Here is a 13,384-nt window from a genome sequence, read left to right on the forward strand (position 1 = left end):
CCTTCCCAAGTTGCAACTCATTTCCTCAATGAAAATTTGGAGCAACATAGATGACTCAATGAAGATGTCCTTGTGGTGAGCATGGTTTAAAATGTCCATAAATTTCCTAATATTTTCATAACGTATTTCCATTTCCATGGGTACTGACATGAAATATTACTGAAACATATTCCTCGGTGAAAGCTACTGGTGCTTTGTGGAGTACAAGAGATAGTATTATAACATAAGTTGGTGACAATATTTTAGATATGTGAAGTAACGGTGTTATTGTTCACATAATGCCATCCACATGTTTACTGACTATATTCTCAAGTGTGCCACTTATTGGAATGTCAATTCATCTTCTTACTTGTATTTGGGATTCGTTATAGTTGAACTTAGAATTTACTTCCAGTTGAAAACATAACTATCAAATAGATAATTAGAAATTTGAGAAAGTCCTGAAAAAGGCCATTATCCAATTCCAATGTTGGTCCCAGGTCCCAGCTATCTGGGGTCTTGTGAGGGGAACACTAGATATGGACCTAAGCTTTGGCTTTTTCTTGCACAAATTGGCAAAATCATATTTCTTCTTCCGTGGATATTATCTTTGTGGTTTTGATGTTCTATCTCACTACTAATCTTACTCCTACTTGTTTTATTGTTACAGCTCTACCAGCACATAGTTCTAAGTGGCGGGAGTACGATGTATCCTGGATTACCAAGTCGGTAATGTTCTGTTACTGTTTGAGAAACACACTCATAAACAGAAAAATAATGATAACAAATGTTCTATTTGTTCCTTGTTAACTTCAATATTATTAGCAACCATTTATGGTGTCTGGTCTGTTCCAATTGTCATACCTGGTTGGACTCTGAATACCCTATTCAAATCTCCTTGTACAGGGCTTAAACAATATAATTGGTAAAGTTAGTTTTTATATTATAACAAAATCTTGAATAAGTGCTTTTACTGATTTTCAACATAATATATTTGAGCGTTCTGATCTGTATCCCTGAACTGTATCCATATGTTTTTACTTCAGATGTTTCATGATGCAAGAGAGAGGGAATCTAGGGAAGCCAATAAGATACCTGGCCCACCCTTATTGGGATGGGTTTCCTATGAGTCTAATTATGTTAGAGTTGGGTTGGGTTCTGAAATTTCAACTCATCACAGTTTCAGCTCTGGCTTGGCTTGATTTATGCAATTCTTAGATTGTCGTGCCATAAGCATTTAAATATTTTCATGTAGATATCAAGTGTTTTCTTCCCTTTTATTTTTATAAATATTTTTCATTCATTATCTTGCCCTGCTTTGTGCCCCAACATCATCTCCTTTCACAGGGCTGGACAGGTTTGGGTGGGAAATGGTTGGGTTGGGTGTGGGTTAAGCCCAATCCTTTGACATCCCTAATGAGAGGAAGCAACATCATTCAGCAGTGGTGGGGAGTACCTGTTTCTACAAACTAGAATAGTTTTTTTTCCTATTCCATAGCAAGAACTGGTGGTACTTGTTAGCGTAGGGGTATTTCTGTCTTTATACCTTGATTGATGTTTCTGATCTGTAATGTTGTGTTGAAACATGTGCTCTTAACTTAAGTAAGGGCACATAGGTCTTTTCAGTTATGTTTTAATAATAGTATAAATACTTACTGGCCCACTGGGAGAAGTCAAGTTGACTATTTCAGTTCGAACCAGAATTCTCTCTTCTCTCTTTCTTTATCACTCTTTCTTCTTCTACATAACTGAACTCAGTCAGGCTGAACTCTAAGGCAGACCTGAATTATATCATGGTATCAGAGCTAGGTTAAATCTGCCTAGATTTCTGCTTGCCTAGAGTTCATTCTCTGCGCACCCTATCTAGGGTTTTCTTTTTTTCTGTGTTCGATTGGAGATAAGGGAAAGGGCTGAAAAGGAGTGATCCCCCTCTTCCCTTGGGGGTCTCTATGCCTCTAGTCAGGTCGTATGTGGTCGGTTGCTGTGATTTCTGAGATCGCCCTCTCCTAGTAGAGGAAGAATAGAGGGCCGAACTGTGTGTGGCTGTTGTGTGTGGACTGCTCTCCTGCTCGCATGGGTGTGGACTTCATCTGAACAGTGCATGATATCTGTTATGGATTAAATAGAAGGTGTGTTTCAGACCATTTGCTAGGGTTTCGGCCAGTAAGAATTAGGGTTTATGCTGGTTTCTTTGTGCATTTTGAAGGAAGAGATATGATCATATAGTGGTGAGATTTCAGGTAGTTGTAGGAGTAGGGTTTGTGGTGTGAGCACACTTTTCAGCAACAACAAGTGCTGAAATCAGTGTGACAGGTGTGATTTAGGGTTTGTGGTGTAAAGAGCACACATTCCAGCAACAATTAGTGCTGCAATCAGTGTGACAGGTGTGACCTAGTGGTGTGGAGTGTGCAGATCTCAGTGATAATAGAAGTCAGCAAGTGTGCAGAATTGGTGATAACATAATGGGAGACAATAATGATTATAAACCTAGTGTGATGGTGCCTACAGACTACCTGAATGTTCAGATGACCTCCATTAAGTTAAATGGAGAGAATTATGTGCCTTGGGCTAAATCCGTTGAAGTCTTTCTGAAGGCAAAGAAGAAGGTAAAACACATCAGAGAGGAAAAACCCTCATCTGACTCTCACGAGTATGAAGACTGGGAGCAAGATGATGCTCAGATCATCACATGGTTGTGGAACAGTATGGAACCCAGGATTAGTGTGAACTTCATGTTCCTTGATACTGCCAAAGATGTGTGGGACCATGCGAAGAAATTGTATTCGGGGCAGGACAATACAACCAGAGTTTATCAGCTTTATCAAGAGTACTTTAATCTGCAACAGGGCAATCAGAGTCTTGAAGAGTACTATGCCAACATGAGGAACATACGTAATGAGTCGAATGTCTATCATCCTCTCACTTCTGATGTCAAGATTCAGCAACAACAGAGAGAGCAGCTTGATGTGACTAGATTTTTGGTGGGACTAAAGTCTGAATATGAACCAGTACGGGCTCAGATATTAGGGGGATCAGCTCTTCCGTCCCTAGAAGAGGTATTTGCTCGACTTCGGAGGATTTCTATTGGATCTACTGAGAACTCTAATATCTCAGATAGATCTGCCTTTGCTGCATCGAGAGGCCATGGTGGTAGAGGTGGAGCTCGGGGCGCTCAGTCTGGCCGTGGTGTTGGTAGTGGTTCTACATATGGCCGAAGTGGCAATGGTGGGTCTACTTATAATCGTGGTGGTGGTCGTACTGGGAGCAGAGATTCAGGGGAAGCCCGTGGTAGAGGACGTAGCTCAGGCCTGAGGAAGTGCACTCATTGTGGTATGGATGGACATACCATCAACTATTGTTATGATTTACATGGTCCTCCCTCAACCTGGGCCAATCATGCCGCGACCGGTGACTCAAGTTCCAGCTTTAGACAGGAGAATCATTCATCTGACCAGTTGCCTCCTACATCCACAGATGGTTCCATGAAGGAGATGGTGAGTGTTCCCCGTGATGAATATGAGAGGTTTATCCAATCACAGCAGAACACGGCGACTTTTGCTCACTCAGGTATGACTTGTCTGGCATCTACACCCAATCCCTGGATCATTGACTCTGGAGCCTCCGATCACATGACTGGAACTCTAGGTGTGTTTTCCTCCTTATCTCATTGCTCAACATCACAATCTGTTACCCTTGCTAATGGTTTCACATCCTCAATTTGTGGTGTTGGTAATGTTGACCTAGATCCTGTATCCCTCTCATCAGTTCTGTATGTTCCTAAATTGCCTTTTAACCTTATGTCTGTTAGTAAGCTGACCAAATCACTTAACTGCTCCATTACCTTTTATCCTTCTATGTGTGTCTTTCAGGATCTCAAGACGGGGATGAAGATTGGTGGAGGGCATGAAGCAGGTGGACTGTATTATCTTGACGGTGGTGGTGGTAGAACTTCAACAGCTCTCCAGTCATCTCTTTCTCCTCTCCAGTGGCACTGCCGATTTGGTCATCCGTCGCTCAAAGTCTTGAAGTCCTTAGTTCCGTCCTTGAGTCAGCTTTCTGTTTTGGATTGTGAGTCGTGTCAGTTTGGGAAACACCATCGTGTTCCCTTTAGTTCTAGGGTTGATAACCGTGTGTCGAGTCCTTTTTCTTTAGTTCATTCAGATGTTTGGGGTCCTTATAAAGTAATGTCATATAATTGATACATATATTTTGTCATTTTTGTGGATGATTTTTCAAGGATGACGTGGCTCTATTTAATGAAAGAAAGAAGTGAATTGTTTACCGTTTTTCAAAAATTTTATGTTGAAATTCGTAACCAATTTGGTACCCACATCAAAGTTTTTCGTTCTGATAATGGCCGCGAATATTTATCCTCATCATTTCAGGAATACCTAGACCAACACGGCATTATACATCAGACCCCGTGTACCTACACCCCACAACAAAACGGGGTGGCTGAGAGAAAGAATCGCCATCTCCTTGAAACAGCAAGATCCCTAATGCATCACATGCATGTTCCCAAACCTTTTTGGAGTGATGCAGTGCTTACCTCTTGTTTTCTGATTAATCGGATGCCCACGTTCATCCTTGATGGTCAGTCTCCGTTTCAGGTCTTGTTTCCCACTTTGTCTCCGTTTCCTCTTACGTCGAGAGTTTTTGGGTGTGTCTGTTTTGTCCATAATCTGGGTCCCGGGAACGACAAGTTTGATGCCCGTTCTCTCAAGTGCATCTTGGCTATTCTCGGACCCAGAAAGGGTATAGGTGTTACCATCCTGGTTCTCGACGGTCCTTTGTGTGTGCTGATGTCAGTTTCTTTGAGTCTACTCCGTTCTTTTTGGGGTCTGGTGATGCTTCATCCTCCTCATCACCTCTTCCTCTTCCACTTCCCGTTGTCGATTCTCCTCCCTTTGTTCCAGTCGTGACCAAATCCTTGCCTTCGGTGCCACCACCTGTTGAACGCCCACCTATCCGTCATGTGTATACACATCGCCCACGTGCACCAGCTACTACTCCTCCGGCTACATCTTCGTCGACGGATTCGGCACTAGACCCCCACTTAGCATCTGAGATTGATCTACCCATTGCTTTGTGGAAAGGTAAACGTACTTGCACCCTTCATCCCATTTCTAATTATGTTTCTCTTACTCACCTTTCCGCTTCCCATCGCCAGTTTGTTACCTTGTTATCATCAGTTATTGTTCCTAAAGATGTCCAGGAAGCCCTTGCCTCTCCAGGGTGGTGCCGTGCCATGGAAGAAGAACTCTCAGCCCTTCATCATAATCATACTTGGGACCTCACTGATCTTCCTCCTGGGAAGCAAGCTGTTGGTTGTAAGTGGGTTTATACGGTTAAGTATCTGCCTGATGGTAGTGTTGAACGCCTGAAAGTGCGATTAGTTGCAAAAGGGTACTCCCAAACATATGGCATTGACTACACAAAGACCTTCTCACCGGTTGCTAAGATAGGGTCAGTTCGTGTTGTGATCTCCCTTGCAGCCATGTATGAGTGGCCACTATATCAGCTTGATATCAAGAATGCCTTTTTGCATGGTGACTTGCTCGAGGAGGTCTACATGGAGCAACCTCTAGGGTTTGTTGCTCAGGGGGAGGATGGTAAGGTGTGCAGACTAAGGAAGGCTATATATGGGCTTAAACAGTCTCCTCGAGCATGGTTTGGTAGGTTCAGTGAGGTGGTAAAGAAGTTTGGCATGAAACAGTGCAAAGTTGACCATTCAGTATTTAGTCATGACTCTCCGGGAGGAAAAATACTGTTGGTGGTGTATGTAGATGATATTGTTATTACTGGGAATGATAGCATTGGTATTGACAGGCTGAAGACTTATTTGCAGGATCACTTTCAGACAAAGGATCTGGGTAAACTGAAATACTTCTTGGGGATAGAGGTAGCGAGATCCAAGTATGGGATTAACCTATGCCAGAGGAAGTATGTGCTTGATTTGCTGGAAGAAACAGGCTTGTTGGGTGCCAAACCAGCTGAAACACCCATGGACACAAATACCAAGCTAAGCAGTGATATGAGTGAAGTGTTTGAAGACCCTGGCAGATACCGACGACTTGTGGGCAAACTGAACTACCTAACCATTACCAGACCAGACATCTCATTTGCAGTTAGTGTGGTAAGCCAGTTCATGCAAAAACCTCTGATTCCTCATTGGAATGCAGTTCTGAGAATTGTGAAGTATCTAAAAGGGGCCCCGGGTCGCGGTCTGATATACAAGAGTGGGGGAACACTTGAAATAGAAGGGTATTCTGATGCTGATTGGGCCGACTCTATGTCTGATAGGCGGTCTACTACAGGATTTCCAACCTGTACATATACAGATGAGGTAGGCATCACTGGGTTATGTCAACCTACGGTTCTAATTAAGAAAAGGAAGTTGTTTTTTAATTTCTTTCGAAAAACAAAAAGGAAGAAAAGTAGGTATGGTTTTGGTGTATATATATTTAAACCCTAATGAAGTAGAGGGTGGGGAGATCAATCTGGACCTTTTTCATTGTTTTTTTTCTTAATTTCTTTTTTTTTTTTATAAATATGCAAAAATCTATATTTCAGCTGACCAAACTGCCTCTACCGTATGAAACTTGAATATATGGTAAAATCTGCATCTTATGGTAAAAGCTTGAACTGAAAAGCCTGAAAGTATGGGCTAGTCTTAGAGATGCCATTTTGTGCTAAAAATGCTGGAGCTTAGGTCCATTTCCTGTTCACCCCTCCTAAGACCAGGATGGTAGGGACCAACACTGAGTAATGGCCTTTGTGAAACTTAAAAGACATTTTTCTTATCAGAATATGAACATCAATGAAATTCCTGACAATCTGATGCATGCAAACACAATTTGCTACTTCATCCATATGGTCTACCAGTTGACTTGAATAATTTCTGAAAACAGTAATAAGATAATGTTCTCGTAAAAGTATCAGCATGTGTCTGCTTAAAAATCCCTATTATAAAACCTTCCTTGTCTCATATTTTGGTTCCTAGTAAAGGCCATTTGCTAATGTTGGTCCCAACGATCTGGGGTCTTGGGAGGGGTGGACTGGATACAGGTTTTGGTACTTTTCTGCACAAAGTGTCCAATTTTTATGCAGGTGATGGGAGGTGACCCCAAATTTTTTTCAAGTTATTTTTTTTAATGTAAGTTTCTCATAAAAAATGTAGTTGAAAGACACTTTCTGATTTGTTTCTACAGTTTGGAGAAAGAAATTCTTGATCGCTATCTTGAAGTTGTCTTGAAGGGAAATAAAGATGGGCTAAAGGTAATTTTACAGTAGTTGACTGTTTGCAAAGCATAACTGCATGCTGATGAGTTTGTTTAATCCTTAGATAATTTTAGTTGAATATCTATGTTATTAAGAGAAGAAAAGATGTTGCCGTTCAAACCACTAGAGACGTAGGGTAATCGAGCAAAATTTCTATGTGATGATTAGTTGGAATATAATGTTTATATGTTGTACGGTCTCTTCCAGCAGATGGAGGGTATGTTATGTTGTCAGATTGAGTAGGTTGTCAGTCTTTCGAGTTGGAGGGTTCCAGTTCAAATCTGTTGTCATATCATTTTTTTCGGTTTGTTTTCCTTAATTTGTTTTAGGAAGGTTTGTCAGTTGGGGTGTTTCTTTTGGTTATAATTTTGCGGGTTTGGAGTTGGGTTGTGGTACGGTGAAGTGTTATTTTCTTTTTCTTTTGGTTTTTTTTCCTCTCTCGGGTGACTTATTGTAATCTCTTTTTTCTTTTAATAGATTTATATTATTATAAGAAAGTCCTTTATTATCAGCTACATCCAGGGTTGCCATTAGAAAATGCTTAAGGACGGAGACAGTCAATTTGGTTGATTCAAATGATATGAGCTTCATTTAAGTATATAATCCAATGTTTTTGAACCGTCGTTGACCTGGATGGTCGGACCGTTCGGACCAGAAACCGTTCAAGAGACCGGTTTCATTTTACCCCAAACCCGGTCTCTAGTAAAAAACTGTTGAATTAGTCAACGAATCGTTGACTTGGACGGTTTAACTGTTGAACCATTCGCCCCGGAAAACAGTTTGCGGTTTATTAACTTGTCAGAACAAAATAAAAAGAGAAGATCTCTCAGATCTGAGATCTATTGAGAGAGATGTCTGAGACAGAGAGAAATCTCACATTAGAGATATGGGAGAGAAGTTTAGACTCTAGATGACAGACCTGCGAGAGAGAGAGAGTGAGATCTGAGACTGAGAAATCTCAGATCTACTTTCATCACCAGTTTTTCACCATCGCTGTCACTATTGCCGCCATCGCCGTTGCTGTTGCCGCTGCAAGTCGCCGCCGTCATCGCCGCTGCAGCCTGCAAGTCCTCTTCTTCTTCTTCTTCTTCTTCTTCTCTCTTCTAAACTCTTTCAGTTTCAGCCAACAACTTCTCAAATACCTATCATTCAATCTTTATTTTCTCTTATATTTATATGCATCTTACCCTAATATTCCAATCTAATGGGTAAGATGACATATCACTGTTAAAATATTCAAACCGTCCGAACTATTTGACCCGGATGGTCAAACCGCTGACCCAGAAACCGGTGGCCAGAATAGTTCCAATTCCGGGTCGGTTTTTAAAACCTTGATATAATCGATATCAGCTACACTTTTTTTTGTAGAAAAGATAATTTGCATTGAGAAGCAATATAATGCAACAACTTTTGAGCCACCTGGATGCATGAAAACACGTGCAATGTATTGGCACAAATTCTGGAAGATTGTTGTTCTGTGCCATATTTTTTCTATTACGAAATAATATTTAATAATAATAATATTATTATTATTATTATTATTATTATTATTATTAAATAGATGACAGTAACGAGGGTATTAACATCCTTTTATCATGTCTGAATGCCTCTGATTTTGGTAAGACATGAAACCAGGTCTTACCATTTCATATCTGAATTTGTGTTTCAGATTCTCTAATTCTTTTTTTTTTTGATGAATTTTCAGATTTTCTAATTAGACCTAAACCCAAACTCCCCGTGCAGCCTGAAAAAGCAAAATTTTCAGATCTCATACGTCTGAAAAGTGTCAAATCCATAAAAAAATAATCCCCAGTTTAAGATAAATAGATAGATATAAATGCGTTGTCAATGCCTAGACCTGGATTTCTTTTGTCATTCAGTGTCAACAACTCTTTAACCTTATTTCACTAAATTTTTGTGAACAGAAACTACGGCTGCGAATAGAGGATCCACCACGAAGAAAGCATATGGTGTACCTTGGAGGTGCCGTCCTTGCAGGAATTATGAAGGTAAAATCACCGCCCCACTCCAGGAAAAATTGGTAAAGGAGAAAAAGAAAGCAAAAGTAAAATGTGTGTGCATTCATGAAATAATCTCTGTTGCAGTGAGGTCAGCTAATTACCCCCTTGGCTTACTATGGTTGCTTAAACTCTGTGCAGGATGCACCAGAGTTCTGGATTAGTCGACAGGAATATCTGGAAGAAGGTCTTGCTTGTTTGAGAAAGTGCGGTCAGGCATGATTGAAGCATTTGTGCTTATGGTACCTGGAAGTGTCTAAAACCAGCCATTGTAAGGCATTTATGGGGGTGAGAATCATCAGTATCGTTTGTTTGGATGAGAAATTATGCCTCGTATGATCCATCATATCTTTATTGTTAAGAGTCAAGACAGACCGTTGAATTTGAGCCGACTAGCAATTTATTTGAACTAATTGCTAATTGTTTTTTAAACCTTGTTTATCAACGGCTTTCATATTTGGTATCTTCCTCCAAACTGTCGTCGTTTCGGTTTGACATTTTCCGATGAAACATCAAAGGGATTTTTTATCAACGCCCTAATCTCAGGTGATTTTTAATCAGCATCCTACTTTCAGGTTATGACTTAAAATCACTCTAAATCAGATGTCAGGCATCCTTAGCCCAAAGCTCTTCAGTCGTCACATCATAATCCATCTGATGCACCTGTAACCTGCCTAATTTTTCCTCCGAGAGCTAAGATATTCAAAACAAGCTCCAAGTCCTGAAAACTAGAATGCCCAGTTACCAGAAAAGGTTGTCTTCAACATAATCCAGGTCTTTATCATCGAACATTATCTCTTAATTGCTCTAGTGAGCTTCTGTAGTTTGTCCCACAAATAATTTTTCCAAAAGCCCTAATTTTCTATAATAAATTTAACAAATAATAATTGGCTATGGTGAAATCAGATTTTAATTGGTTGTTCATTTGTTCCCTTACAATTGCCGTTAATCCCAATGCAATGTATGCAAAATTGTTAGGAACAATTGGAGAAAATTACATAAAACCAGCTCATGAGTCAAGGAGGGAGATAGAAGGCCATGGTGATTTTCCATTCACATTTAACATTTCATTCTTACACTAAAATAAAAACGGTGAAAACTAAGGTTCAACTTGGTCCAAACAGAGCTTTCGATATTAATCCACGGAATAAGCTACAAAATGCCATAGCTGTGGCTATTCTACTGAGATTGTCATATGCATCATATGTATATTATGATTCAACTTGTTAGAACAGTTTAAACATATTAAAATAATTAGATTAAACACATCGGAGGCACTGACATCGCTTTTTTTTAATGAATCTCTGACACCAATTAAAAGCGAAATAACAACAAACTAAATGAATCAATTGATAGTTTATCCAGGACCTCCATGAGAATCTGACTATATTGCCATTTCTTTTACTTTATACCTATATATTGCAAACACATTTTAGGCTAGAGAGAATTTTGAGAAATCTCCTTTGAATGCTTTTTTTTAATCCTAAAATTTACTCTCGGTGAAAATGCAATAATCCAATTAGTCTAAGTTGTTCTTTGACAGAAATCACATTACTCCCACAGTTTGCAGCTTTCACAACTCTTTAGTTTGCATTTATTGGGCACCAAAAATAACAGTTTGACCTCCACTCTCTAGGGTTTGAATTTCTTACTCTAGGGTTTGGAATTATTGTTGTTCTAGAGCTCTCTATATCTTACATAAGGAGGCAAACAAATTGGGGGTGTGAGATCCATTTAGGTTTACAAAACTTAAGAGTTAAGTAAGAATGAAAGAAGGAAAATCCGATAGGAATTTTTATTTCCTCTCTATTATGTGTGGTAAGGATTAAAAATGTTTTTAATATTACAGTTAAGTCCAATTTTGGTTGACCACATGTGTGTCGCTGTCTGAACAACTACTATTAATATGGGATTTATCCATGGTTTTTAAAACCAATCCGGAGACCGAACCTGTCATGGTTCCCTCCAGTTACCTTGTCGAACGGTCCAATCGTTCGGGGCTGTTCTGACAAAAAACTTAAAAAATAATAAATAAAAAAAATGGTCAAAACTGTTCAAACGGTTCGAATGGTTAACCGCCTGGGTCAGCGATTTGCTGACCAAAATCAACTTTTTTTTTTTGAGAAATCCCGGTTTTGGGGAAAAATGAAATCGGTCACTTTACCATTTCCCGATTTTTCTGGTCCAACCGTCCGGTCCGATCCAGTTTTGAAAACCATGGATTTATCCAAGAGTTTTACTTAGATAGTAAAACCTCCTGAATATGTCAAATTTGTTTGGAAAAGTTTTCAAAAAAATTGCTAGGATATAATAACCTGAGCATATCAGGGATTCTCTAATCGATGAGGACATTATAGGATAAGCCCTATAAATTATCTTCGTGAGTTCTAGGGTTGGATATAAGAGTCCTCATGCAACTGGGATTCCTCCCCAAGAGCCTCAGTTTAATTATAATTCCTCACACATTCATCCTAGTGTTACCTAAAGACTTATGATTCCTACTCTCACCGGGATTGCTTTACTAGATTCCTAGTCCAATTAGGATTTATAGCCAAAGTCTTGATGCAGACCAACTTCTTTGTTATGACACTCTTTTGTCTAAGGGTGCAAATTCTTTATTGGCAATCCCTAGAGTAGGAATCAATAGTAAATTCATCCATAGTATATCAAAGTGATTAATCATGATATTAACAAATCTTATTGATGGTGATTAACAAATCTTATGTGAATTCCCTAGGTCCAAAGGTAGAAAAGTCTTTGTATTTGAGTAATCACATTCATTGATGGTGATTAACAAATCTTATGAGAATTCCTTAGGTCCAAAGGTAGATAAGTCTTTGTATTTGAGTAATCACATTCATTGATGGTGATTAACAAATCTTATGATGAATTCAATTCAATTAGATAAGTATCAATGTGCATAAGATACACACCCACATGGCAACCCAAAGTCTTAAGGTATCACTATTAACTCTTTCATGCTTCAATCATAAAGTGAATTGCCCAAGTTCACCCTTAGTTGGGATAGTTCACAAGGAACTGAGTCATTTAGATCTCCCATGATGAGTCTCACTCATCATTTGAATGCCCTATAATGTGACCTTTGGACTATATAATAAAGAACATATACAAGTAGTAACAAGAATACCTCAAAAAGTCTCTCTTTATTAATTGAAGAAATAAGACAAATATACAAAATGACATTAAATGAGCATATGGAAATTACATTTTGAACGCAAAGATAGGTCTATTCATGGGCCGGGCTTGGGCTTGGTTTTTTCTAAAAGACCGGCCTGTGAACAAGTCAGCCTACCGTAGGCCCTTACAATTCATGATTCTCATTTTGTTTGACAGTCCCCCTAGGCACCTTTTTTTTTATGGTAATTTGTTTGGTTTTCCATCTCCTAGTGTACCCCCCCCCCCCCCCCCAATGTACCTGTCCTCCTCTATGTTTATACTTTATACCAAAGGAAACAAACGAAAAATAGATATCGCATATTACTAAGGGAGTATTTGCAAGTATGTCGTGATATTGTCTTCAAAAAGACTGCCCATCAACAAAACGCAAAATGATTTTACTAATGTGGCATTTTTTTTTTGCTTTGAAAACAAAATCATCGTATTGACTATAACAAAAGAGGGTTTGGATGATTGGAATAATCTTAAGATCAAATTGGTTTAGAATCAAGATCGTTTGGAATTGGAATAAGCTAGAATGAGATTTCATTCCCAATGGAGGGGGGAGAGAATTGTTATTCCCTCAAATGGAAGAATGCCGTTCGAGCAGGAATGTGAAAGAAAGGGGGAGGGGAATTGTTATTCCCTCAAATGGGGGAATGCCATTTGAGCAGGAATGTGAAAAGGATTCAAATTCCTCTCAACCAAACAGTTGGGCCTATTCTGATTCTAATTCTAGATCTCTATTCCAGCAAACCAAACATACCCTTAATTTTTTATCTTCTAATTCCATATTTTTTTAACTTGTTTTTTTCCAATCGCATGTCTTGCACATCAAAAGTATTGCTGCTGCCCAAGATGCAATTATGCAACTAAGTTTAAATCTGATCACGAGCTGGGCTTTGGGCTTGATTTACACTATTTCCGAG

At 39.2% G+C, this 13,384-nt stretch overlaps 1 protein-coding gene across 4 annotated transcripts in view; it reads left to right on the plus strand.

Annotated features, from left to right (window-relative positions):
* Positions 1–9,753, plus strand: part of ARP2 (actin related protein 2) — a 34,433-nt gene extending 24,680 nt beyond the window's left edge. For 3 of the 4 annotated variants that reach the window (XM_010252320.3, XM_088900257.1, XM_010252321.3), the window contains 4 exons: positions 650–708; positions 7,191–7,257; positions 9,186–9,269; positions 9,420–9,753. In XM_010252320.3, the coding sequence (XP_010250622.1) occupies positions 650–708; positions 7,191–7,257; positions 9,186–9,269; positions 9,420–9,500 (291 nt within the window). In that variant the 3' untranslated portion in view covers positions 9,501–9,753. The remainder of the gene's footprint in view (positions 1–649; positions 709–7,190; positions 7,258–9,185; positions 9,270–9,419) is intronic. The other variant, XR_734457.3, reaches the window with a different exon arrangement.
* Positions 9,754–13,384: the final 3,631 nt, after the last annotated feature.

The sequence above is a fragment of the Nelumbo nucifera genome, chromosome 3 (assembly GCF_055504915.1).
Source record: "Nelumbo nucifera cultivar China Antique chromosome 3, China Antique-T2T, whole genome shotgun sequence".
NCBI lineage: Eukaryota > Viridiplantae > Streptophyta > Magnoliopsida > Proteales > Nelumbonaceae > Nelumbo > Nelumbo nucifera.